The sequence below is a fragment of the Calonectris borealis genome, chromosome 21 (assembly GCF_964195595.1).
Source record: "Calonectris borealis chromosome 21, bCalBor7.hap1.2, whole genome shotgun sequence".
Taxonomy (NCBI): Eukaryota; Metazoa; Chordata; class Aves; order Procellariiformes; family Procellariidae; genus Calonectris; species Calonectris borealis.
In genome coordinates, this window is record NC_134332.1 from 11,386,517 (window position 1) to 11,413,432 (window position 26,916).

The following is a 26,916-nucleotide window of genomic DNA, read 5'->3' on the forward strand; positions in this document are numbered from 1 at the left end:
ATATGCCTTTCTGCAAGAGACACTTTGTTCTCCTCTGTGACATGCAAATGTATTTAACCACTCAGAGCAATCCCAACAGAAAGATGATAAAAAGCCTAGATTATTTTAAGAAGGGAATACATAAAACCAGCAAAGCTTGACTATAAATGGAGTAATTCCAGTTTTAGAAAAGATAGTCTTAACTGTGCTAACCCTCTAAGAGGCAAATCACTATGTCAGAAAACAACACCTAACAGGAATATGCCAAGTGATGTAATAATTTGCATTCGCGGATTAGGCAGCGAGTCTCATCATCTCAGATGTGCATTCAGATTTACTTTCCGTTGTGCTACCTTTTCTAATATAATTATAAGTGTGATATATATTTGACATCTTTAATACTAATTAGTCGTTCCTTACTACCCACCTCCTGGATAAATATTTAGACATCGTGAACAGTTTCCCTGTGTACTCTTTGTCTTTTCTGGTGACTTCCTGAAGCTTCTCCTCAAGTTCAGAGACCTTCCTGGCCTGGTTTTCTTACAGTCTACTTGGAAATAAGAGAAGCAAGAGGTCTCGGCCAGCGGAAGGCTTCACGAATCTGAATGACACAAATTACTACACTCTAAGGGTGAATATTTTTCATCACGAGTGTTCTTGAGTGCATCCAATTAGTCATAAACGTTTGGGGTACCACGATCTCGGAGTGTAAACAAACTTTCGAGCCCCTGCTTCTCCCGCGCTGGAGGCATTTTCCCCGACAGCCCCTTTGTTGCTCCACGGCGAGGCACGTCGCTGGCTGTCACCAGGCGGCAAACGCAGACCTCCGAGCGGCTGCCGCTCCCGGCCTCCAGCGCCCGCCTCAGCCTCTCCCGAGGCCACGGCGCGCCCGAGCCGCGGCGGCGAACAGGACGTGGCAGCGCCCGGCTCCCCGGACGCCCGGCGCCGGGGCGCAGGGGCCGGGGCGGGCGGGCGGCGCGGCCGCGAGCGGGCAGGGCGGGCCGCGGCCCCGCGCCCCTCCGCGCCTCCCAGCCCCGAGCACATGCCGGCGGGCCCGGGCGCGGCGGCAGCCAATGGCGGCGGGGCAGGACATGATGTCAGAGGGGCTGTAGAAAAGGCGCGGAGCCTCGCGCGGCGGCCGGGCTGCAGACGCGCCGCTCGCAGGCACGGCGGCGGGCGGCGGCTCCGGCTCCGCCGCTGCGCTCCCCCCCCTCCCCGTGGCGCGGCCGCCTCGCGAGCAGCCGCCCCGGGCCCCGCGGGCCGCGCCGCTTTAAGGAGAGAGGGGGGCCGCCGAGTGCCCGTCCCATCTGGTGCCCATCCAACTCTTCCTCCTTCCCCTTGGCTTTTTCTTTTCCCAATGAGCTCCAGCGGGCTGGGGGAGGAGCGGGGGAAGGAGCAAACTTTGCCCCTGAGCTGCCGCCGCTGCCAGCCCTCTGGACTGTGAGTGCGTACGGTGGGCATCCGCCCCATCCTCCTTGCAGCGCCAGCCCGCTCTCCGCCTGGTGCAGCCTCCCTCTCCCTTGCTTTCCTCCTCTAAATTTCGCACAGTACGATGTAGGGGCTTGTCGTTATTATTATTTTTTTTTATTTATTTCTCGCCGAAGATGGTTTAATTTTTTATATTTCTATTATTTATTAATCCTTCCCAACCGTAAACCTGCCCAGCCTGCTGCCAGTCGGGCCAGAGCATAAAGCCTGGGACTGCACCTGGGGCAATGAGCCCTGCACTGAAGAAGCCTCCTAGAGGGATGTGCCGGGGCCGCGCAACAGACTAGATCCAAGCCCCGAAGCTTACACCACCAGTTACCTACCCCCTCTCCCTTATCCCCTTCGCCCGCCTTTTCTGCACCCCATCCCCTTGAAACCTCGGATCAGTGCCTGCGCTGCGCTCCGGAGACCTTTGCCGGGGTGAAAAACCCGGAGCCCAAGGAGAGACGGGGCGGCCGTGCTAGATGCATGGGGGAGGGCTCCGGTTAATGCAAGTTCTGGGCTCCTGCAGGGACCCCGACAACTGTCAGCAGCAGCAGCAGCAACTCGGGGCCTCCTCCTCTGCTTCCTCAGCGATGCTTTTCCACAGTCTGTCCGGCTCGGAGATGCACGGGGTCATCGACGAGATGGATCGGAGAACCAAAAGCGAAGCACCGGCCATCAGCTCGGCTATAGACAGGGGAGAGACCGAAACGGTAGGAGGCGAAGGAATGGGAGAGTCATTCAACCCCCTAAACATAATAAACCCCTCAAAGATACAGCTTTTCCCTTAAAATAACAGATCGGGGGGAAATGTAGGCAAAATGCTAAATCCGAAGAAAATTAAGCATAAAGGCACCCCAAAAGATTGAATAAAACCGTGGGGAAAGGCATGAAACTGTTAATTATTAATAATATGCATAGTAATAGTAACGCTTGGGTGAAACGAACGGTACTGCTCTTGCAAGAAAACAGAAAGATAGACCAGCCTTTTGGTAGCGTCCAAGAACTCCTTCCCTTCCCCCAGCCTGTCCGGCCTTCCAAAGTTTTTAGGAAGAGGCAAAGTACGCTTTTATACAGATAACATTTTGGCACAGCGAATTTTTTGTCAGCAGAATGGAAACACAAACACCAAAGAATCCAATTCTGTGCTATTTTTCAGGTAGGGTGTCTACCCTGAGGTAGTCATTTATAAACAAAAAACCAAACTCGAGTGCCTTTAAATTACGATTTTTAAAAGTAATTGTAATATATATGAACACTGGGTTTGCGAACATGGCAAACAGAACTAGAAGATATGTTTCAGGGAGACGGATGGATGCAAATTTTTATAACTTTACCACTTCTTAATCTTATGTCCGCTGATATATAGTACTTGTATATTAATACATTTAGATAATAAAAAGATGCATCCTTTTAACCAGAGTTAAGCTAGCAAAGTGGAAGAGATTTCTGAAGTGTGTTAACTGATTCAACATTTTATGTATCCTACTTTTTTGTTAAGAAATGGTAATTCTGAAGTGAAACGGTCCCGTACTTTGGTTAAGTGCTGTCTTGTAAGTTGATATGGGCATATGCGAGAAAGATAACTGTTCAGTTTTTAAAACTTCATCAGTATGCGTTATTTCTCTTAATGCTATGTAGAAATTTACTTAAAGGTGACAGTGAGAGTATTTAATCCTGAAATACTGGCTGAAAAACAGCCTTTATGCTGTAAGGGTGGAACGTGATTTCTAATCTAAAAGGTTTTGGTTTTCTTTGGAAAAGTTAATATTTCTTCGTCCAATTAAACAATATCAGATGAACTTTCCTGGAATAAATATTGTGGCATGATACCTTTATATATCTATATATAATGTATATGCATACACACGTGTATATAATAAATAGTGGGATAGAATACTGGATCCTTAAATACCTTTTCTGGATCTCAGAATATTTCTGTTACCGGAAAAGCAAAGCAGAAAAATCGTATTTCATTTACAGTGGATTTACAAGAAACGACTTTGGTTATAAAACGGTCCCTAATCAGAGTTCAGTTAATGCCTTAAAGAAATAAGCTATCGGTGGACTTGTGTGGCTAGCATACCAATGTAGTGCCATAATTTTATTTATATGTAGTTCTGATAGTGGGAATGGTGTAGTGCAAACAGTAGTGCTCATAGCGGTGGGATTTTGTGATCTCTGCAAGCACTGGATGAAAGTAATCAGTCCAGCATACGGTGAAAAAATAACTTCATTTTCTTTCGATTCTTCCCTATTAGCTGTCTTTTCTTTTTGCTTTGCGCAAGGACTTAAGAGTCTAGAGGAGGTAAAAGTAAACAAACAACTTCTTCCCCCCTCCCCTCCCCTCCCCCCCCAATCAAAACAAACTGCGTGTTTGTCACATCGGTAAAAAAATGTTTCGGGTTCTCTTGCACACGAAAAATCTGCAGTGTCCTTTTGTGCAAAGTGGATGATAGTAAGTTTGGAACGAAGTGGACAGCAGCGCATTGCAAGGTCTGCCATAAACACTGCTCCATTCTGAGCCTCCTATCTTCAATACTGGTTTAAGGTGCCGGCTAAAATAAATAAGCGTGCTTAAACGGTTTCCGATATTTTTCTCTCTTTCTTGGTAGAAGTTGACAGAATATGTATGTATTTGTTTTTTGCAGGGTTTCGATTGGATTGCGATTTGACACTAAACTATTAAATTATATAGGGGTTACATTTAGTTTTATTGCTTCCAAGTTTATCCCAGCATAATCTAAAGTGCTCTGTTGTTTTTTCTCCACTTTCTTTCCCATACGTTTCCCTCTATTTCGTTTTCCTGATAAAACATTCTGCACCTCCGATTTAGTGATGCTCGTCTCCTCCACAGTTTTATTTACTGATCCCTTTAGTGCTTTGGGTCACAGCAGATTTGGATACATGTTGTTTGGAACCAGCTTGCAGGGAGAGCTGTGTCTGTAGCACTGTGACTACTAGGGGGTTTGATCGTAATTCACTCGGAATTTTATAGCTAGGAAAATACACACACAGACACGCTCCACATACACGCACTCACAGAGTATTAACTGTGCAGACACTCTCAGTATATCCATAATAATAAATTTTAAAATTAGCTATCTGCGATTTGCCCTACTCTGTGATTATCGCGCCTGTTTATTGAACAGCATCTTTTCTTGTTCTGGGACTGGAAAATCCACAAAAAAAAAAAAAAAAGAAAAGAAAAAAAAATCCTGGGTCTCATCCGGACTCCTTCCCTAAAACCTGGGGTGTTTTTCTTCTTGTCTCGCCTTCCTCCCCCGCTCCTCCCGGGACGATGGGATGCCGCGGGACCCTGGGGACCCGCGTTCCCGGGCGCAGGAGGCAGGTCGGGGCGGCGGGGCTCGGAGCCCCCTCTGTTCTGCTCTGCGTCTGCCAAGCCCCTGCAAGGGAGAGGAGAAGCCCGGCCCTAGCCGGGCAGGGGGAGGGGGGGGAGCCCAGCAGTGCACAAGAGTTTCTCCCTCTCGCTAACGGTCTGTAATTGTTTTCCCCCAGCAGACCATGCCTTCCATCAGCAGTGACCGGGCTGCCCTGTGCGCTGGCTGCGGGGGGAAAATCTCCGACCGTTATTACCTCCTGGCTGTGGATAAACAGTGGCACATGCGCTGCCTGAAGTGCTGTGAATGTAAACTCAACCTGGAGTCCGAGCTCACCTGCTTCAGCAAGGACGGCAGCATTTACTGCAAGGAGGATTACTACAGGTACAGCCTGCCCTCGGCCACCAGCCTGGGACGGGGGGACCTGCTCGCGGCCCCCCACGCCGAGCGAACCCCGTCCTGAAGAGACTACGGAGGGCATCCGTAGGCACACGGTGCCCGTGGAGCAGGCTGCGGGCTCCTAAAACCTCCCACTGGAGAGGGAGACCCATGGCGGGGATGGGCCCCGTGTTCCCGGGAGAGGGGCACGGCCCTGGCACAGCTCACCCCCAGCCGGCTTGCGGGTACTGGGGGCTTCAAGCAGGCGTCCCCTCCCCAGGCTTCTTGGGCTGCGAAGGGAAACGAAATGGCCAAGGGGAGCTAAGCGTGTTTCCCGCCCTGAACACGCAGGGCATGGCACGGAGCGGCACCCTCACCCGTGAGAAGGGCTTGCTTTCCCCGACGGTGTCCCTTTGCAGGGGTGCAGGGATGGGGCTGAGCCCCGGGCGCGCTGTCAGCCCAGCCGGCAGCGGGGCTGGTCCTCGCCCGGCGACGGTGCCTCCTGCGCGGGCCCGGGCCGTGCGCGGGGCCCGGAGACGCCTCCGGGGGCGCGGGGAAGTTTGCGGGACGGGGGTCAGTGCGTTTGCCTGCTGGGAGCTGGCGGGGCAGGAGCGGCGCTGCGAGATGGGAAGCGGGACGGGGGCTCCCGGCCCGTGGTGCCCGCCCGGCAAGCGGGCGGCGCCCGGGGAGCGAAGGCGCTCCGCAAACGTCCCGGTTTTGTGCCGCTGCCCGGGTTGAGGCGGCCGCCCCGAGCTCCGCAGCCCCTCTCCCTCTGCCGCCCTCCGGGCGGACCCGTCGAAAGGGGGGAGGGGGGGATGCGACTCTCACCGTCTCTTCTGGCCGTTCTGTTTTGCAGGAGGTTTTCGGTGCAGAGATGTGCGAGATGTCACCTGGGGATTTCTGCCTCCGAGATGGTCATGAGGGCCAGGGATTTGGTATATCACTTAAATTGCTTCACTTGCACCACTTGCAACAAGATGCTGACCACCGGCGATCACTTTGGCATGAAGGACAATCTGGTGTACTGCCGCCTCCATTTCGAGACTCTCATCCAGGGGGAGTACCAGGTGCATTTCAATCACTCGGATGTAGCCGCTGGGAAGGGCCCGGCATTGGGAGCGGGCTCTGCCAATACTTTGGGACTGCCTTATTACAACGGCGTGGGGACTGTCCAGAAGGGGAGACCCAGGAAAAGGAAGAGCCCAGGGCCTGGGGCAGATCTGGCAGCCTACAACGCAGGTAAGAGACTCCCATCTTCCCCCAGAACGATTCAAATGGTTTGTTTCTGTTCACTTCTAAAGGGGGATTTCCGTTTATTTTAGCTTAAACCGTTAATAATAGTTTAGCTGCAGCATAATTATTGAGATCAAGTGCTGTCAAACTGCAATTACAGAAGCTAATATGTTAGCATTTTTCACTTCAGCTGGAAATAAAATGTTTTGAAGCAAGGTCATCTGGTTAAGGAGGGGGAGAAGGGGGAGTGTAGCCTGAAATAAAATCTGGAAACCAGAGATTGTAAGTTAGCACTTCAGAGAGCTGTGAATTTGCTTTAGTAGCTACACTCTCAAAGGCTGCTGATGGGTGAATTATTCTGCCCTTGTCCTGAGGTCTTGCACCTCAGAGTTTTGGAAGGAAAGAGAGAGAGAGAGGAAGTAAGGAAGTGGCTATTTCCCAGGGACCTGCAGCGGGAGGCAGATGAGGGGTGCAGGGCTGGGGGTGCGGGTGCCCGCGGAGCCGGGGCAGGGGCTGCAGGCAGCAGGTGTCTGCAGGCAGCCTCGAGTCTGCTCGTACAGTGACAAGTTCGGCTGGAGTTTTGATCGTCAGATGTGACTCAGAGAAGAGTCGGGAAACTCACAGCATCCCCTTTCTAAACCCTCGCTGCCCCGAGTCGCAGCCCCTGCCTCTCAACTGAGATCAGCAGCAAGAAGAAAGGCAGCGAACCTGGCAGCAGCCACAAGCCTGCAGCCTCTGCAGAAACTCTGTCTCCCAGGCTCTCTGCATCGAGCTGCAAACTTTCTGATGTGTTTCCTCGTTTAACCTCCCCACCACCACAGCACTGTAATTTTGCAGGCAAGGGAATTCGAGCAGTCTCCTGCCCCCCCCATCCCTGCTTCCCCCCTTCCCCCTCGCTCTTCTTCCTCCGTGTAACTGCCCACCAGAACGGCTGGGATCGCTGGGTCTTCCAGCACTGCTGCTTGTATGCAACAGGAAAAAGTGTTTGGCCAAAAGAAAATTCTTAGATCTTGATTTTATTAGAAGAATTCAAGGCGGAGGTGGGGTTTACTTCAGACTCGCGCTTCCCTGAGCTGTGCGCTCAGCCGTCCCGTTAGACCCTGGAGACGAAACTCGTTTGCCTCTTTCCTTGTGCTGCTCCAGTATTGTTTGCGCTTGTCCGCTGTTTCGAGCATGATTTCTTTTTTAATCTACGAAGTTCAGACGTGGCTCATAGGGCGTAGATTTGCCTTTAACTTTTTTTTTTTCCCGGAGAGGGCGTTAGGTAAAGGCCAAGTTTGCTGCGGTTTGTTTCCAGCCGCACCTCTGCGCGCCCCGACTGCCCCGGACCCGCAGCTCCGGGCTGCGCGGTGCTTCTGCCGTTCCGCCTTGCACCGAGGGGGTGAGGACGGGGAGGAGGAAGGTGTGTGGGGGAGACCGAGGGACGTGATGAGGGTCTCGGGCTGTGCTGGTGATCTTCCAGCACCCAGGGCTTCGGGTGCGGGGGAGGCGACCACGTCGGGGGGATGAGGCTGCGGGTGTTTTGCGCCTAAAGACAGAGTAACAATAGCGACGAAACTGAGTGGTTTGCACTGAAAATGGCAGGGAGAAAAGGCGCATCTCTAACTGGCAAACGCACCTCGGGAGCAAAATTGCCAGCTATTATTGGTCTAACTAATTGCTGAATAGTTTGGAAATAGTGCAAAAATCAGTAGTAGACCCAGTGGTGAAGGTTGATGAAAGGTGATGTGGTGTTCTCGCGAGTAACAGTTGAGCTTTAAAACATACATGAACTATGCATCTTGCCCGTTTAAAAACGTCTCCTTTTCGGGGGGATTAGGTTTTAATTGTCCTTCCGCTGTCTCCCTGTGCAGGGCAGATGTTCAGATTCAAAGGACCTGTAAACCGAACCAGAGGCATCTGTCCTGGATGGGAGCACAGCCTGAGAAAATCTTACTGCTCCCTGGCTTCCTAAATAAACCGTCTTTAACTGTATTTTTTAAAATTCGTTTTCAAAATAATTGCCCTCCGATTTTTTGGTCTTTAAATTCTTGTTTAGAGCCTGCAACTGAAGCTTAAGAGATCTTCCTTGAGGAACCTTTGGCTTCTTTGCTTAAACTATTTATCTACTTAACTATTTACTAAACCAATAATTGACTAATTTATACGATAATAAGTGCCATTGATCTTGGAAATCAGACCAGATTGCCCGTTGATGTAAAATTTCACAAACTAGTAAATTATTGCAGAGCTTTCGATTTTTTGCCTTTTAAAGGGAAACCGTTTAGAAGTGTGATAGTTTCTCTTTTTATTTTTAATGGAACTTGTCATTTCCTTCTCAGAAATACACTAGAAATGCACAGATCCTCTGAGGGGATCTGTTGCTGGTAATTTGTGTAGAATACTCTGTAAATAAATCTACACCCAGAGGTGGTGGAAAAAGGGGGACCCGTCAACTTAGGCAGACTTGAGACTGGAATTATTTCGTGAATTGCAGCAAATATTCATCAGCAACACGAATTGGACTGACTTTTTTTTTCTACTTAAACGAGACTCCGTTGGCACGGGGATGATGGGTTTTAGATGTGGATAGAGCCTGACAAGTGGAAAATAGCTTAGAAGGATGCTGAAACTTCAAAAAGATTTCTTTTTCTTTCTTTCTTCTTTCTTTTCTTTTTTTTTTTAAAAGTCTGTTCCTGTGATCATAATTTCTTCTTTCACTTGTTGGAATGGAGTTTGATGGTTTTTTTAGGTCAGTAAATCAATGGCTGAAAGCTCGCTGAACACAGAAGCACCTGTAAAGAATTCTGAATACTCCCTTTGTGAATTAGATCCCAAACCTCCCACAGCCTGCTATATTTTATTCATTTGTATCTAGTCTGTCTTTAATATGAAGACACTAAAATAGCCTCGAAAATGACAGATGCATTGCGCAGACTTGGGGCACCACGAGCTGATAAAATACCCATAATCTGCGCAAACACCAAAGATATTAGGAAATATTTCCTTCCTTTACCAGCAGGAAGATATATAGTGTTTCAGTGAGAGGGAGGCTAAATATCTGGGCTAGATCTACCCTCGGCGGGTGGGGACGGGAGTGTGGGGGTGGCTTTTTGCGGGGGACGGAGGCTGCCGAGGCGCTGGCCCCGCTCCCCCGCGGGCGGGCCCCGGCACCCGGCCCAGCAGCGCCCCGTCCCTCCCCTCCCTGCCACCCCCCGCCTCCCCCGGCGCGGCTCGGGAAAGCGCCGGGGCCGTTTGGAGCCGACCCTCCGAACGGGCTTTGTCAAAAGTTTTTTTTTCCTGACAAAAATGGGAAAGCCTGGAAAGTTTTGAAGAGCGAATTTCTCTTTCTCTCCTCATTTCCCCTGGGACTAAAAGCTCAGAATAAGCTTTCCTGTGACTACACTTGCAGAGCGAGCAAACAGGAGTCGCAGCTTAAAAACGGCTGTCTTGCAGCGATTTTAAGAAGAAGAAAAATCAGAGTTCCCTCCTTTCCCCCCTCCTCCTGCTTCTCTCCCTGCTCCTCTCCCCACTCCGACGTGGTCACCTTTCGGGCTTCCCCGGGCGCGGTGCATCTGGCCCCTCCCCGGGGGGCCGGGGCAGGGAGCCGGCACTGCTCGCTCCCCAAAGGGCGAGCGGGACCCGGGAGCGCTCGCTCCCTCCCTCCTTCCCCGGGGAGGCTGCCGAGGCGCAGGGCCGGGGGGTCCCGGGGAAAAGCACGTCGGGGCGAGCCCCACGGCGAAGGGAGGGGAGCCCGCTCCGGCCCCGCTGCTAGCCCCTTCCCCCGGCCCGGTAGGCAGCGAGGAGCCCAGCTCGGCCGGGGCTGCCCGGGTTAATCGTGGCGCTCAGGGAATTACCGCGCACTCGCACCGGCTATTCAGCGCCATTCAATTGGCTTAATTGAGGGGAAAAACCCTCCGCGGCTGGCTCCTCCCGCACAGCCCGGTGCCCGGCGCGGCCCCTCTCCGGGCCCTTTGTTCTCCTGCCCGCCGCAGCCCCGTCCCGGGCCGCTCTCTCCCCCTAGAGGCACCGCGGCCGCGGGGGGGGGCGGCCCGTCCCTCCAGCAGCCCCGGGAGGCAGCGGGACACGCAGCCCTTTTGTCCCAGGCGGCTAAGGAAGGCCGGAGGAAAGAGGGTTTCTAGTCCCAGCTCTCCTCTCTCGTGGCCTTGTGATGCTCAGCCTGGAAGACAGTCGCTCCTTGAGACAGGCTTTATCTCCCTCTTCCTAGAAACCTCTTGAAATTTCAAGGTTGAGGTAGCACTTTCTGTGTCTGTTGCTCCGAAGGCTTGGCAGGGGTGCCCTCCTTTCAATGCTGCCAGGAGGAGTACTTTGTCTGCTCCAAGTGCCACAGCTTCACCCCTTTTCATCCCAGTTGTGGTAAGGAGTTCCGGCGTCTGCCTTCTCCAAGTGTCTTCTCCTCCCACCAGGGAGAAAAACTCTGTGTTCCTGTCCCAAGTACCATTCAGTAGGCTCTATCTCACTTTTGTCCCCTTCAAGGATGCGGGTACCACAAAGTCTTTTACACGTGTCTGCCAAACAACAAATAAGGCTGCACCCCTGCCTAGTCTAGTTAATCACAAGTTCCCTCTCCAGGCAGCAGGAGGTTAAAACACCCCCTTGACTCTTATTACAGACGGAAAGGGGTGTATGTTCCTGAGCCACTGAATATGGAGAGCTGATGCATGCACCAAATGTGTCTCTTGTTTCATCATTCTTTCAGAATCAGGATTAGTTTGCTTTCTTTTTGGGTAATTTAACATGTCAAACATAAGCTACTAAGAACAAAAGTTCCCCCAAAGGAAATTCCTCTTTTCTATCTTCTCCATGTGCCATATACTTAGCGACCTATTGACTACTAAGCACATGCTTTGCCCCGAATCCTGACATGTGGGGGGATCTGGCGATTGGAGTGTGAAACAGTGCTCCCAAGCTTTCTTCTTCAAATAGTGTTTGTTACAAAGATAACAACACATCCTGCTTTACGCTCATATCGCTGTTTTTAGAGGTGGTATTATGCATTATTCTGCAGAGGATATTTTGGTCACCAATATCAAAATATAACGTTTTAATCTTGGTTTCTAGTGATGCTCTCCATGGACATCACCATCTTGTGGCCAAGTGGATGTTTGTATCGTGGTGCTAATGGAGGAGGCTGTAAGAATTGGCCGCTGGCAAGACCAGCCGAAGGACAGGAGGGCAATGGCCTGGATGTGGGGACTGGAACAAAAGCACAAGGGCCTTGAAAATGTTCTAGGGTCAAAGAAGAGACTTGGCACCACTTCAGAATTTGTTTTATCACAAAAAAGGAATGAAACATTAGTGAATTTAAGACTCGTCTATTTGACTGGAATTTTACCAACTGTATTTCTGAACTCCCAGCAGCAGCCCTAGATACTGCAATTGAATGGAAATCTTACGTACAGATAGTTCAACAATTCCTTTGGGAGATACACAGGGACACCACGAAGGAACAGGGAAGAAGTGCCTGAAAAACAGAGGGTTGCGTGAGGAGCATGTACAGTGTTAGTCTTACGCCATGATGCCTTTTGCAGAAACTCCTCAGCTCTTAAAATCTCCTCATGCTTACACCCTTAGCCCATTTTGTATCTCTGTGCCTGCAACGCCCATAGACATTTCAGATTCTGTGAGAGGTGCATATAATATTAGAGTTAATATAATAGACTGTTTGAAGATGGTGCCAAGCACCAACGAGAGGGGAACTGGCACTAACTAGGAATATTTATGTCATATCGGGTGATGCCTGGGGGAACTCAAACCACTTGCGCAAGACAACTAACAGCAGACACCCTCATGCACTTTTAAAATCTGTTCTGTGACTTTCTTAATAGGAAAGGACAATAGTTAGCCAGTCTCAAATGGTACATATTTACTGTCATTTTAATATTATTTTTATTTAGTAGATGAGGAGGTAAAATTACAAGAAATTCAAAGAGTAAATTGTTTGTTGTCCCGTTGGGGCTTGATGAAAAGCTGATACCCTCATTCCGTTCTGGGAGGGTTTAGAATCACTTTCATTTCCTTGGATCCTGAGTGTATCTCATTCTCTATGGAACAGGTTAAAATCCAACTGCTTGCAGCCCTAGGGTTTGTTTTGTTGCGTATTAACATGAACAGACCTCAGTCCTTCAGATAGATATTTTGATGCATTTCCTCCTAAGTCTCTGCCTTGTTATTTCTGGGAGGGTTTGAAAGCATTTAAGATTACACACAGAGGTCTTTTCCATTACTAATACCTAAAACTCTGGGAGTGTGTTTTAAAACCAAGTGCTGCTTGATTTTACATGTCCATAATAGAATTTGCTATGAGCAATATAGTTTCAGTTATTCATCCCAATATTTTCTTACAGGAATTGTAGCTATGAAGCAGACAGGAGCACACAGGATGACCCCGGTTTGGCAACTAGATCTCAGTTCTTAAACCAGAAAAAAGATTTTTCTACATTCCACCCAGCTCCATTAATACTGAATTTTTACTATCTCCTTTTATGCGTCTTATACCTTTTAAATTCAGGTGCTTCCAGTCTTTCCACGCCACAGGAAAACAAGCAGAAATGCTTCTTATTGCTAGAATTTGGCACAAGATACTTAGGTCTGGAAAGGATTTATACAAATGTACGCACATGCATGCACACATACATACACATTTATATATACCGTACAATTTTTTTAACCTGTTTTTTAAATTATAGGAGTACAGAAACACACAGAAAAGTTTGAGGCTTCAGACGCTTTCTGCATATATATTAAACAAACATGCTTTTGGTCTTAAAGCTGAATTTTTGCAGGCCTTGTTCTATATTGTGCCATATCTTTGTAGAATTTTTTGAAAATCTGAAGTTTGCAAAGCAGCTACTGAACATGCTGCAAAACTGCTGTTTATAGAACCATTTTTACTTATGAGTATGTGCATTTTATGTATATTTTTTTAAACTGTTTTTAATGTACGCCTTTCAGAATTTATATGTTTTCAATAGGGCTGAAAACCTCTGATGGATAGCATGAATTTAAAATGAGACTATAAAGACATGTCTATGAGATGTAGTCAATTAGAATGAACCAGCAATAATGGACAATTGAAAACAAATCTGTTTATGTGTTTAAGAAATTCACCAAAAATTCACAATTTAAAACACAATTTTTTTTCTCATTTTTTACATACAACATGGAACAGAGATAGTAATTATTTTTCATTACTTTTAACATAAAACTTACAGGAAATTAAAAGGGAGTTGTAGATACTGGAACAGAAAAAGTAAATTAATGAGAGTTTGTCAGAGCTAATTTTCAGTATATAACTGATTTTTTAGTGGATTTAAGCTTGGTTCCCAGTGTTATTTTAAGAATTTTTCTATGGTTTACTGTATGCACAAATAAATGAAAAACTACTTTTTTGTCTATGAGATTATTTTGCTTGGCATTCAACATTTAATACTACTTGATAATTATTACAATGTTCCTTGCTCATAGACCTCCTTTACAGGCTTTATGGTTGATTTATGCAAATGTATCAATCAGTGTCATTCAGTGATTTCAAAAGGATATAACAGAATTGATCATTCAAACTAGTATTTGCAAATACTTTTTTAAAAAAGGAAATATAAACATATAAATAATTAAAAAGATATTTCTCATTTGGCAAGCCAGTGATACATTGTATTAACAGCTTTATTTCTTTACTTAGTCAAATTATAGTAATAATTTGCTATCTGGTACCCACAAACTTTATTTATTTTATAGTGTTTCATTTAATGGTCTCTTTTGCACTCTACAGGGTTTAGTTTGATGGAGGAAATAATTATAATTTTAACTGGTCTGTTCCATCCAGATTTAAGTGGACTGCATTGTACAGCTTTCTTTGTATGTTACAATGCAATTTATAGTGATACAAAGTACATTAAGACACTTTTCAGAGTTGAGGACAGCTACCGTCCTACAAGCAGAAAGTGGAGGAAAGGCTGTGTGGAGATGGGGGGAAGAAAAAAGGAAGCAGACCTGACATTTTAAAAGCCATAAAGAGGCAGGTGAGGGTCCTTGCAGGCTGGTTATTGTAAGGGAAAAATAGAAGATGCAGAAATGGAGGGGAAGGCAAGTAGGATTTGTACCAGTACAATACGTGCCATGGTATGTTATTTTAATTGCTGCACTCAGATGAACTGCAAACAATGTTGGTCACAGAGCAATAGATTTACACGCCTTTTCCTCTTGTTGCCTTAAGCTTTAAGTTGCAATGAAAACGATGGTGACCACCTAGATAGAGACCAGCAATACCCCAGCAATCAAAAAACAAAGCGCATGAGGACATCATTCAAACACCACCAGTTGCGGACAATGAAGTCATACTTTGCTATTAACCACAATCCTGATGCCAAGGACTTGAAACAGCTAGCTCAGAAAACCGGCCTGACCAAAAGAGTTCTTCAGGTAAGAAGAGCAGTCTTTTCTCTTGAAAAGTAAATAAAATATCAATTTTATATTTGAAATGGCATAGATTTTGCTGATTTTCAAGCTTTTCTTAATCGTTCATACCTTCTGTGAGACTTCAGTTAAATCCTAGCAAGTATGAGAAAAGGTATTTCTTTCCAGCTTCCCAAAAGCAGATCACTTGGGTTCTAATTTTTAATGACAGTTGTGAAGGTTTGGGGCCCTGCTTGTTCTCCTGTAGTTAGTTAATTCTGGTGCATGCTTTAGCTTCCAATCTGCTGTAAGAAAAAGTGAATTATTTTAGTTAGTGTGTTCACTGTAAATAGAGAGGCCTTAATTTAGAAATTACTGTGAATGTTTACCTTTATAAGAAATTAATCAGCAGTTTGAATTTATTTTATCAGAACAAGGAGGATATCTTTTCTTTCATAACTGAAGTTATGGAATTTATGGACATAAATTTAATTTTTCAAAGATTAATTTTTTATTCATAGTTTAGTAATTTAGAATGAAAGGAGACTGCATTTTAAAAGCACTTTTTCTCTGAAAGCTGGATTTTTCTTACTTCGAGGATATACACCCTGTTTGAACTATTATGGGAAGCAACGGTGAGAATATTAGTTGATTCAGCTCCATTTTAATTTATAGTTCTGATTCAAGAAGTCAATTTTAATGGGTACTTATTCAAATAACTACACCTAGAGATAAATTTGGGCATATAGGAGCCATGGCATTCCAGGATCTATTGCTGAAATTTTTAAACGGGTCTTAATTGTAGAAAAATGGTTTGTGAGCTTCATAGAGGCAGGTAGGGCTCAGAGACAGACTCCTGGGAAAGCATCGTGGACAGCTCTCGCAAATTCATAGGCAAGTGGAGGGCAGTAGACAAAAATATTGAGAAAAACTGAATTCACTGAAGAGGTTCTGGAGCTTACAGTTTGTTAATACCTAACAGAAGAAGGAATAAAGGTTTTGCAGGCTTCCCAGTAAAAACTACTAATGAAAACCCGTATGTAATTACTTCTTTTGGCTACGTCCTCCATAGTTGGATTTTTTTTGTTTTTACGAGGCTGATTTGCAGTAGTGGAACAGATTCCTCTGATATAACTAGTGCACATCCTAACACTTGACATAGTGTCTCTCATAGCAGCTCTCCTTTATCCATGCACATGGGCAAAATCATTTACTGCATTTGTCTATCCTTATTTTGACACTTCTCCTTTATTTTACCCTCAGTGTTCAGACACTTCAGTAATCCCTATTCTGTCCATTACAGTGCATTCAGACCTGAATTATCTGAGAAATTACACATAGTGCATTAAGAAATGTCTAAGATCAGTCTCTAGAAAGTGTCTTTCTCTTGATCAATTTTCTGTTCTCTCTCCTCGCTCCGCACCAACTTTGACTTCCATCTCTCTCTTCTCTTTTCACCTAATGACTCTTTCCTTCAATCTTTTTTTCCAAGTTATTGTCTCTGTTTCTTCCTTCCTTTTCAGAATGTATTTACTTGTCTCCAGAATTGGACTTTATGTCTCCACTACACCTCACTCCCTTTTTCAGTTTCTTCATTGCTACTGTTTCCTTCTAAAACACACTGCATCTTGCAGTTTTAAGGTGCTTAGTAGTTCCTCTTTTTTGCAGCAGTCCCTTACAATTCCGCTAAACTTTTTTCATCGTTTTGGTAATTGGTGTTTAAATTCTTTTACTTTCACAGTTAAATACTCCTTTATGTCTGGGCTCCTTTAGCTGAAGAGTGGTGGAAGGTGATAGTTGGTGGTGAGGATTGCACCCAGAGGATGATGCTGTTGGAGGCACTTCAAGAAAATGACTCGGCGTGATACTTTGTCGAGTATCTCTTGAGTTTTCCTGTCTGTTACGAGCACTCTCTACTCCATACTCTTTTGAACTTTGTCTTTGAAAATTTATTTGGGCCATGAAAAAACAAACTTGTTTTTTGGATTTTAGAAGCTTTGTGCCCAATTGGTTTGTCTCTAACCTGTGAGAGGCAATTTTTCAAACACTGAAGTTCACCTATATGAGTTTCAGGGTTGCTCTTTGCTGGGGAAAACTCTGCATGATGTTGGTTACTGAGATAGTGTCACTTGTTAATTCTTTTGAGCCAGAAAGGTTGGCATTCCATCTGTGTCATTTATTGAACACGAAGTAATTCACTGACACTATTGATCTAAACAGGCATCATTACTATTAGTCTGTCTTACATACCGAAGGCGCATGGACTCCCAGAAGTACGTGCACACTTGCCAGTAGTAAGAAATCTTCCGCATTCCCTATGTTGTTATTAGGTGTGTTTGTAAGCTGTTGTATTTTCTGTATGTTCAGATCTCAGTTCAGTTGATAAAGGATTGTGGCTCTTTGTATATCATCAATAGAATATATTTTAATAGAAAATACGAGGCAGCAGATCAGGAGAAACAGATTCTCTTGTTCTGAAACCAGTGTACTTCCTAAACACATGTAGTAGAGTTCCTAGTGATTTAGGAAACAGCTATAATTCCCTTACTATACAGACAGTCCCACATAACATGTAATGAGGGTGCTTTGTTTGTAGATGACCAGAGAATTTGGCCATATTCTTAATGATCTGTGATACGGATTTGGAAGACCTGACTTCTGTCTTTGCTTTATATACAATTAGTCATCAGCTACACATGTCCAGAAGTGGAATGGCATGGAAATGTAACATTCTGCTTCGTAAATTACATTTCCTTCAGTGCCTTTGTAATGCAGACTATTTTTCGTTAGTAGCCACATTAGAATCACAGTAAACCTATTTCTATTTTTAACCCCTATTTTAATTTATTTTCATTCTAATTTAGCTTTATATTTGCAATTTAATTCATATACTTCTTGTACTGCAGCTGGGGAACACAAGCCCATTATTGTAACCTATCATTCATGATTAAAGTGACCAGCTAATTGTGAGCTAACTAACTGGCATAAATATTCCTCTTCTGGGAATTGGTCTTTCTTTTTGTGAGTTTAGAAAGGGAAGGTGGAAGCAGATAGCCCTAAGAAGATATGGTTTGCTAGCTATAGGTATGTACCTCTTCTCTCCCCAGGAGTCTGGAATATGATTATCCATGGCAAAAGCAGTTTAGGAACATAAAGCGTTATTTTTCAGTGGGTGTCTTGCACATTGCTCATTCTTTCTTGAATCACTCCCCAGTAAAGTTGCTATGAAAACCCTACAAAGATTACTGAATGCATTTGGACTTTGCTAATTCAGTTTCTGGTAGTCAACAAGCATGAAAATTTTCACAATCATGCGTGAGTCCCCGGTGCTACCTTTCAATGAAGATGTGCTTTAGGACAGCATACTGCAGACTCTTTACCGAGCCTCCATTCATAAAATATCCCATAGTTCCCCTTTAACTGTGTGTTTAATAATTACAACAGAGTAATCAGAATGTATGCGCAATGAGTGAAGGTAGTTTGCTTTGTGGTGCAACATCCTTTATATTTTTGTTTCTCCACTTACTAGTTAGTAAAATTCAGTAAACCTAAATGTCTCCAGGTAGCTGTGTGAATGAGCAAAATTGTGTTTAAAAATTTGTTTCTAGCACAAGCTATTCATACAACTAATATATAACAGTTGCAACAATGGAGGTGTTACAAACAAGAGAATAAAGTTATCTAAGGTGATTAGATGATCTCATTCACTGCAGTATCCAGAATCCTTTACAATACTTAGCGTATTTATTTTCAATGCTTCCCAATCATATGGAGATGTTATTTTATTCCTATTTTCCTTGATGGAGACAAAAAGTTAGCTGCACAGATCACTGAAGAGATAGTATAATATTTTAACCACAGTAAATATTATTCTGCCTAGCTGCTGAGTTGTCCAGCTACAGGCACCCAGCCCCGCTAACCACAATGTGGTAGCATCAGTGGTGGATCTCGCAGCTGCTTTTATTTTTTGGTGGGAATATTGGTTCATATTTTCCCCTTTGATTTGAAATAGCTCAGCCTTATAATGATACAGTTGGACAGAAAAACACTAAATACTTCCCAATGATTTTGTTTATTCCTCAGTACTGAAGACCAGATTCCTAATTGTGTAATTGATGTGAGATAAGTCCTTCTGGAACAATTCTTTCAGTTACGTATCATTGGGTTATTTCTTTACTTTACTGTAATACCGTTACAGGTGCAGGGCCTGCATTGCCAATCTGAGCATACAGCGCTACTGCCATTATGCATGGGCAACCCTGACTTGCCAGCGCTTACACGCTACTTTGCACAGCTATAGGTAATGACATGGGCAGTAGAGAAGCAGGCCTACATTCCTACAACTCAGAAAACAATAGTTTTAATTATTTCACTACTCTTCAGCATGAAGTCTTTGCTGTAAACTTTCATATCTTAAGTGCATACCGGAATATCACTATTGTGATAATTATTTTATGTTATCCCTTTCTATCGTGAGACAAGGTATTTTCAGAATTTCAGTTAACAAATATTTAGATGCCTTTTCAGTAATAACATAAATATTTATTATTGGACAATTTTGAAGAGCTTTATAACCATTAGCTGATTAACCTTGACAATATCAAAGTGAGGAAGAAAGTGGAAGTAGTCATATTATGTCTATTTTTGAATAATACTTATAAGATCATGGAATATTTTCTATGACTAACATAAATTACCACTATTAAAGAGAGAATGAACCATCTTATATGTGCAGCTCCTGAAAGCAGCATTAATGGTCATCTGAGCACAGGTTTTCATGTTTAATGGCAGATAAAAGGGAACACATAAGCACCAATAATCTTGCTCACTTTTCTTTACATACTAGATGTTTCAAATCACAAACAGAAGCAATACCGTAGAGTCTCTCGCCCTACTAAGGTTACGGAGCAGTTGACCTTTTAGTAAAAATGTAAATGAACAAAATAGTTATGGTGCCTTCTACAGTTTTACACATTTTAAGCAAGAAAATTGTTTTGTGAATAGGAATGGAAATGTTACTCATATTTGGAGCTACTGCATATATAAATATGTATATTTTTAATAAACACAAGTGTGAAATTGTGTAGAAGTATGTGTATATGCAACTGGACTACTGGTTTTGCTTTAATTACTACGTAACCATGGTACACATACATATCAACAGTGGCAGTCTCTAAACTTTCATTTCACCTTCGTATGTGTTATCCTTTTTACAATTGCTAGAAGGTATATTAAAAAAATCAAAACCAAATTACTTTGTGGGACAAATATAAATTACCTTTTACTGAAAGGTAAAAAATCCCATAAATGTTCAAACTGCTGTTTTTTACCATTCCTAACTAGTTGGTGCTTGAGACTTTGTGGCTTGAATGACCAGAACAAACTGATTTGCTTCACTTGCATCCCCTGCACACGAGGCTTATCGCTTTGCTCAGAACCATGCACACACACTTCCATCACTCCCTTCTTGCATGGCTCTGAATTAACAGTCATATGACAGGACACTGGTTGTGAATGTGTCAGGCAAAAAAATAATATTTGTTTTTGCCTGGTTTTGACCACATCGCTGTCTTTTAACGGGTTACCACTATAATGGACTATGTTATAAAATCATGAGTATATTTTTGCCAGTGCTAGTTTAGGAGATTTTTGTTTTCTTGTCGTATATGAAACCGATATATAGCCTTTAAACTAAGTGTTTTAACAAAGGAAATGCCAACATAAATACTAAGCTTTCAGAAACAAGGACCTGTAGGGATGCGATTTATGCATGGCCCATGAATGCAGCTCCTATGGCCACTGCTAGAATTTGTGCCTGAGGATTATTTCCTCGTGGCATTCCCTGGAGAGAGTGCAAGAGAGAGGCTGCGCACCTTAAAGACCCTTGGTTGGGGGAGAAAGCTTTCCAGAGAAAAAGTAAGAGTGCTCAGTAGGGGGAATTTGGGTCTGGACCATCCATAGAGGAGAAGAAAACCAGTCAGAGGAAAAACAGCTGAGACACGTTCATCAGTTCTAACTGCGTCTGGCAAGCTGAGAGTGCAAAGAGAACACCTTACAGGACTGCTCTTATTTACGAATCGCTCTTCTGTTAGCGGTCTGGCTTAAAGCGGATCCTATGGCAGGGGCCATGCTGTTTCAGAGGTTCAGGTCAGAATTTCTGTACAGGTTGGTGTGGCCTTGTGAGCTCCACGCACTCAGTTTCCCTGTACAGGCCACAGAGGAGAAATCTGATGGAGACACTGTATGGCTATGCAGTGTCCTTTCACTCACTCGGTTTCTTTCTCCGACAGATACAGAGATGATGAGGCTCACTGCATCTGGAATGGAAAGACTCGGTCATATTCCTTATAGCAGGTCAACATGAGGACAGTAGGATCAGGACTGAGTCCATTGTAAAGAATGTAACAATGACAGAAGGCCTTCTGATATAAGCACAGTGAAATTTCAGCTAGTTTGTAGGAGTAAAATTACCTGCTATCAACATATATCAGGTTGAATGCAGGGTATTTAACATTTTCAAATTTTGTCCAAGTAATATGCTGTACCTAGATTTCATGCAAGTTTCACAAACACATTTTATTTTATCTATTTTCAAATAGGTCAGAAAAATATTTTATCTTTAAACAAATCCTGCAGATAGTGGAGAGCATTATTAACTTGGACCTAAACACTGAAATTTAACTGAGAAAGAAGAAGTCATAGCTGTTGTCCTTCATAGATAATAATCAAATAATGCAAGAAGTAGCAATCTTGGAAAAATTTCTGTATGTGGATGTAATTTCTACTGAAATGACAGTTTTTAATGCAATGTGGGTCTTTAATACCATTCAAGCCTCTTTTCCTGACATCATTCCAGTACTGAAAACATTTGAAAAAGGAGACTGGCATAGGAGAAGGGAGCTGAAGCATTTGAGAAAGAAGAGAAAAAGAAGAGTAAGAAAGAGGAACAGTCCTTTTAGAAAAGCGAGAGCACTGCTGACACTGAGACATGGGAAAGTTCCTGGGAGAGCTCTCAGGGCCCGCAGAAAGGCAGGGTGCTGTGATCTGTGTCACTTGCTGCTTACGATGGGAGATGGACTTGAGATACGAGGGTGCTGAAACTCATTATTTTATATTCGTCAGATGCTTGATGTCTGCCTCATCCAGACAAATACTTCTGGGATTGAGGGCAATCGAGGATTCCTGTGGGCTGCCAAATTTCTAAGCATCCTTATACACGGCCTGCACAAAAAGACTCCCCTCCTCTATCCTTAGTCCACTGCTGTCCCAGGCAGACTGTTTATATAGGATTGCAGGAGAGGGAAAGAGGAATGCTTTACAGGTGTGCAGAGGACAATTCTCATGACTGGGGCTACTTTTCTAACATGTTACCAGTAAAAACATCTTCCACAGTTCAAGTGTTGGTGAATTTGTGAGTATGCTTTTGCTTTTTTAAACACTGCAGCTCTTTAAATGCTACCCTGTTATATTAAACTATTTCAGGTTTGGTTTCAAAATGCTCGAGCCAAATTCAGACGGAACCTCTTACGTCAAGAAAACACAGGGGTGGATAAGACTTCAGACTCAACACTCCAAGCAGGGACCCCATCAGGTCCTGCCTCAGAAATATCCAATGCCTCCATGAGTCCATCCAGCACTCCCACTACTTTAACGGACTTGACTAATCCCACTATGCCTACTGTGACATCTGTCTTGACATCAGTGCCCGGAAGTCTTGAGGTTCATGAATCTCGAAGTCCTTCACAGACAACTCTTACAAATCTTTTCTGATGACTCTTTCTTAATAATTTCTTTAAAAAAGAAATTATTCTTAGTTGAAATTCCAAGTGTATTTTAATAGAGGCTTTGAGCAACTGACTAACCACAATTAGGATCTCTCCTAAAAAAACAGAAGGAAATGTAGTGTTCTGGTATTACGGAGTATGGACTGAAGAATAACTTGGAAGATCTATTGCAACACAACATTTGTGTAACTGTACAGTTTTGTGGACTGAGCAAGGGAAACAGCAATTAATTTAAGTTGGCTAAAGCTTCTGTATTTTCAAAGACTGCCATGTGCCTTATATACTGTTTTATCTACATTCTTTGGATTCCATGTCCACTTCTCTCTTTTTCCCTCTGTATATTTATGACCAGGGCAAAAATGTTAAGAGTTTGTTACTTTGAATAGTCCTAAGCCATTCATTGGTTGCTTTGTTGTTTTAGAATTTTAAGGTCAAAGTCTGTTCGAATACCAGAATTTGTAAAATCTAACCAGTAATAAAACCACTTATGGAAACTACTTGGTTATGGTTGCAGTTACATTTAACATTAGTGTCGCAATCAAGATAGGCTGATTGTATTTAAAAGGATTAGAAAACTGCACTTCAAACACAGTATCTGCCTAGGATAAACTCTAAATATGATGTATACATTCCTCTTGTTCCTGAAGTATATATGGGTGAGAAATCCAACTTGTACGACAGTCTAGGTATCTTCATTATAGAGAAATAAATAACTGTTAGTTGCAGGTAGAAATTATCAGAAAATGTTAAAATTCAAACAGACAAACTACACTTAATTTTTCTGTGTGAAAGAAACTTGACTTCAGCTAGCATTTATGAAAACAATCTTGCTTTTGTGCAAGAGATGGCTTGTCCCATTTCATGGAGGAGGCAAGCAGATATCCGACAGCTGTGCGGCCACCATCAGTCCATTACAGAGGTGGGCACTGGGTAATATTTTCCATAGGAAAAAGACAGAAGTATTTCAGGTTATTTTACAACACTGGCGGGCAAAGTCAAGGCAAAATTATGTTTTATAAAGTCACAGCCTTACATTTTTTTGTAATGCTTTGAAGGAATAAAAAGCCAAGGAAGAATATGATATAATCGATACTAATAAAAGTGGTTATTCCTTTAATGATTATGGACCTTTAATACAATTCAATTCCTTCTCCCCCCAAAATCTGTGCAGAACATAACTCATATTTTCAGTTTTTTTCCTATTGCTTTTAAAGATGCTTTTCTGTAATTAAAGAAATACCTCAGCAAAGTTTAAATATGTATAAGAACGAATATACACTATGCTGTTTGCCCAGTAGTTTTATAGATTTTGAGTGGTACATAAGATGCATACAGTTGTTCCTTTTCAAACCTGTTACAATCAGTTTATTTCAGTCAAATGTTAGGTTGTATGTGGCTAGCTCTCTAAAACTAATCCATCATTCCCATTGGATCAAAATTGCTAAAAGATTATTCCAAATAAACAGCAAGATAGGTGCCAAGATTCATGTTCTTTGCCCTTTTCAGTGCATTGAAGATGATTTAGTAGGCCAGACTCTTTGGTAACAACGTTTTGGTTTTAAAAGCGCTACATTTATTCAGCTTTCTCAGCTGAAAATTTGCCATTCTTGTGCAAGCCAAATTCCTGTCGAGATCAGTGAGAGATCTCAGAGCATGAGGACTGTGGGATGGAAATGCTGATATAATTAGGTCAGTTATTAACCGTTTTTACACTTCAGCTTAAAAAAACCCACAGGTGAGTTATCTGAAAAGCAAGCTAGTCCTAAAAAAATCGTAACTAGCTAAGATCTAAGTGAAAGGGATTACGTTCTGGTCACTAAAACCAATAGGCTAGCATAGTTCATTAAGTTTATGCACAATGATCAAACATTAAAAAAGATAATTTGGGTTGAATTAATAACTGTTACAGGTTTGTCCAAGACATTTTTCCTCGTAAAATAAATGTCTAACAAGGAAATTGTGCTGGTTAGTGGACTGTAAAAGAATACATATCTGCCTTTCAAAGATATTCAGACACAGAGATTCTGCTGCATGTAATGTTTTGTTCATTGTCAATTACCTTGGAGATTTTTTTTTGACATGCTTAGCTGGGTCTTTTCTTAATTTAAAAGGCAATGTTGGTCCACTGTTAAATGGATACAGCCCATAATTAAAACCCCTGTGTATTAACCTGTAAACAATTTTTAAAAACTGAATCCTGAATTCTTAAGTGTTACAGCAAATGTAGCGGATAACAATTCAAATGGTTCTTTAAAATTGCAGTGCTATTATTTGTGATCTTGTATTTTAACTACCTGAATCCACATGGATGGAAGTACTTTTCAAATCAGTTCTCAATATTGCCTTTTCAAATAACTGACGTTCATGAAGGGGAATACTCTCGTGTTAATCTTATCTAAAACCTATAAGAGACAATTAGAGAAATTGTCTGGTTTAATCAAATCAGGGATTTTGCATATAAATAAGAGACAATATTCTACGTAGGGTCTTTATGTAGGTGCATTAGGATTCACTCACTGGCTCCAATGACCTATGTTGTCCCCATGATTGTTTCAATCCTGTGGTATTGTTTGATTGTTTAGAGCTTGTTGGTTTTGAATGCTGTACATTTTTTTACTACTGCAATCCTAATGTTTCTTCACATACTTGTACAGTTCCACATTTGATGTATTAGTCTGAAATTCTGTTAAAAACATGACAAAAATGGAAATGATATTTCTTTGGAAGTGTATTTTTACTGTGTATCTAATTTGAACTAGTTGAACATACTTCTTTACATTTTGCATGATAGGTGTGTAGTTCATTTTTTAAATATGGAAGAGACTTAAGAGTAACTTAGAATGAGAATATAATGAAACCTATACAAATATGGAAAATACATACAATGATTTGCTACTTTTTGAGTCAAGAAACTTTTTGAAATACATTTTACCTAGTTTATTTAAGATAATGCAGATATTTTGTCTTTAAGTTCATACACAATACAGAATATAAAAGGGAATTACACATTAGAAAAACTTTCAAGTCACCTTGGTACTCGACAGCACACTGGATTGTTCTTGTCAAGCAAAGGGAAAGGATATTTCATCTTAAGAATGCTGAATAAATATATTTTGTCCTACAGTAGAGAGGGATAGCATTACTGTAAGTGATATGTAATCACAACTTAAAATTTATTGACACTATTAATACCTACATTTCATAAAACTTATTTTTCATTCAAATTATATAAGTTAGGGAAGAGAAGACCTTTAAGGATCATTATACTAACGAAGAAGCTGAATGCCTGCCCTGGAAGCAAAAGCCAATTTATCAAATATACTATGGATGGAGAAAGTGCCTCCAGGACATTTTGGTTTCCAAACTACCTTTTCTTCCTAGCTGTTAAAAATCTACATATTTAGAGCACTTTCTTATAACTGCTTGTTATTTTTTGTCTGTTGGAAGGTAAAGACTAAAGCTTAGGCACCCATAATAATAATCTTCATCTAAAGGAAAAGAAGAAAAAAAACCCAAATCAAAATAATAATCAGGCTTCATACTTAGGTGTGATGATAGCAAAGACATCCAGGTGACTAAAAGAAGTTCCATGTGTACATGCGTGTGGTCTTCACAGTGAATTAATACTGCTTGGAAGGAGAGATTTTAACTGAAAATAGGTGAATTATGATTTTTTTTTTTTACTTCAGAAAGCCAGGACTAATTACATAACTCTGTCGCTGTTTTTTAAAATGAAATTTGATGTAAGTTACCATTAGTAAGGGTCATAACATCAAATATAGTGTGAAGAGATAAGCCTAGACATTTTAAGGAGGACTTTTTTTCCCTTTTGTTTCCATCTTTTTAACCCTGGTTCTTCTCCAGGGCACATCATGAACTGTTGGCAATGGACTCAGTTTACTTTAATGAAGGTTAGGTCATCTTCCTGTCACACAGTTTATATCCTCCTGCTTATCTGCACTCTTCATACTGACACCGGCAAACACTTCTGATTTACCTTATGCAGTTTGACTGTTCACAGCTTCTACAATGTGAATCCTCCAACCAGCTGAAAGCTTCAGTGGAGTTTTTTCCTACCTCTGCAGGAATTTATCCTTTCTGAATAATGATTTAAACCATTCCTGGTAGCAATTAATTTATCCATAGCTAAAATAATGATTTCTGAGATCACTTTGACCCACATTTGAAAAGGCTACAGGTGAAATATATGTGCAACACGTCCAATTCACATTAGCAGCCAGGGCTTAGATGGGTGTGAAATGCTTGTGCATCCACGTTTTGGTGCATACAATTATGCAATTATCTGCATTTCTGCTTTCCATGGTTATAATATTACA

General features: G+C 42.8%; 1 protein-coding gene across 2 annotated transcripts; it reads left to right on the forward strand.

The window, feature by feature from the left end:
- The first annotated feature begins 1,119 nt into the window (after positions 1 to 1,119).
- Positions 1,120 to 25,473, forward strand: LHX2 (LIM homeobox 2). Of its 2 annotated transcripts, none has more exons than XM_075170855.1 (5): positions 1,120 to 2,162; positions 4,969 to 5,174; positions 6,025 to 6,407; positions 14,617 to 14,822; positions 22,278 to 25,473. In XM_075170855.1, exons 1-5 carry the CDS (start codon positions 1,932 to 1,934, stop codon positions 22,563 to 22,565), a joined length of 1,314 nt encoding a protein of 437 aa, XP_075026956.1. In that variant the 5' UTR covers positions 1,120 to 1,931; the 3' UTR covers positions 22,566 to 25,473. The 2 variants fall into 2 exon arrangements, with proteins under 2 accessions (XP_075026956.1, XP_075026958.1); XM_075170857.1 differs by having other exon boundaries at positions 1,416 to 2,162; positions 4,972 to 5,174.
- Positions 25,474 to 26,916: the final 1,443 nt, after the last annotated feature.

What these genes read in the sequence shown, in the direction of transcription:
- LHX2 (XM_075170855.1), top strand. Translation starts at nt 1,932, where the DNA reads ATGCATGGGGGAGGGCTCCGGTTAATGCAAGTTCTGGGCTCCTGCAGG. An exon ending in TCTGGCAGCCTACAACGCAG is followed by an intron (nt 6,408 to 14,616) that starts GTAAGAGACTCC and finishes TGTTGCCTTAAG; the next exon opens with CTTTAAGTTGCAATGAAAAC. An exon ending in TGACCAAAAGAGTTCTTCAG is followed by an intron (nt 14,823 to 22,277) that starts GTAAGAAGAGCA and finishes AAACTATTTCAG; the next exon opens with GTTTGGTTTCAAAATGCTCG.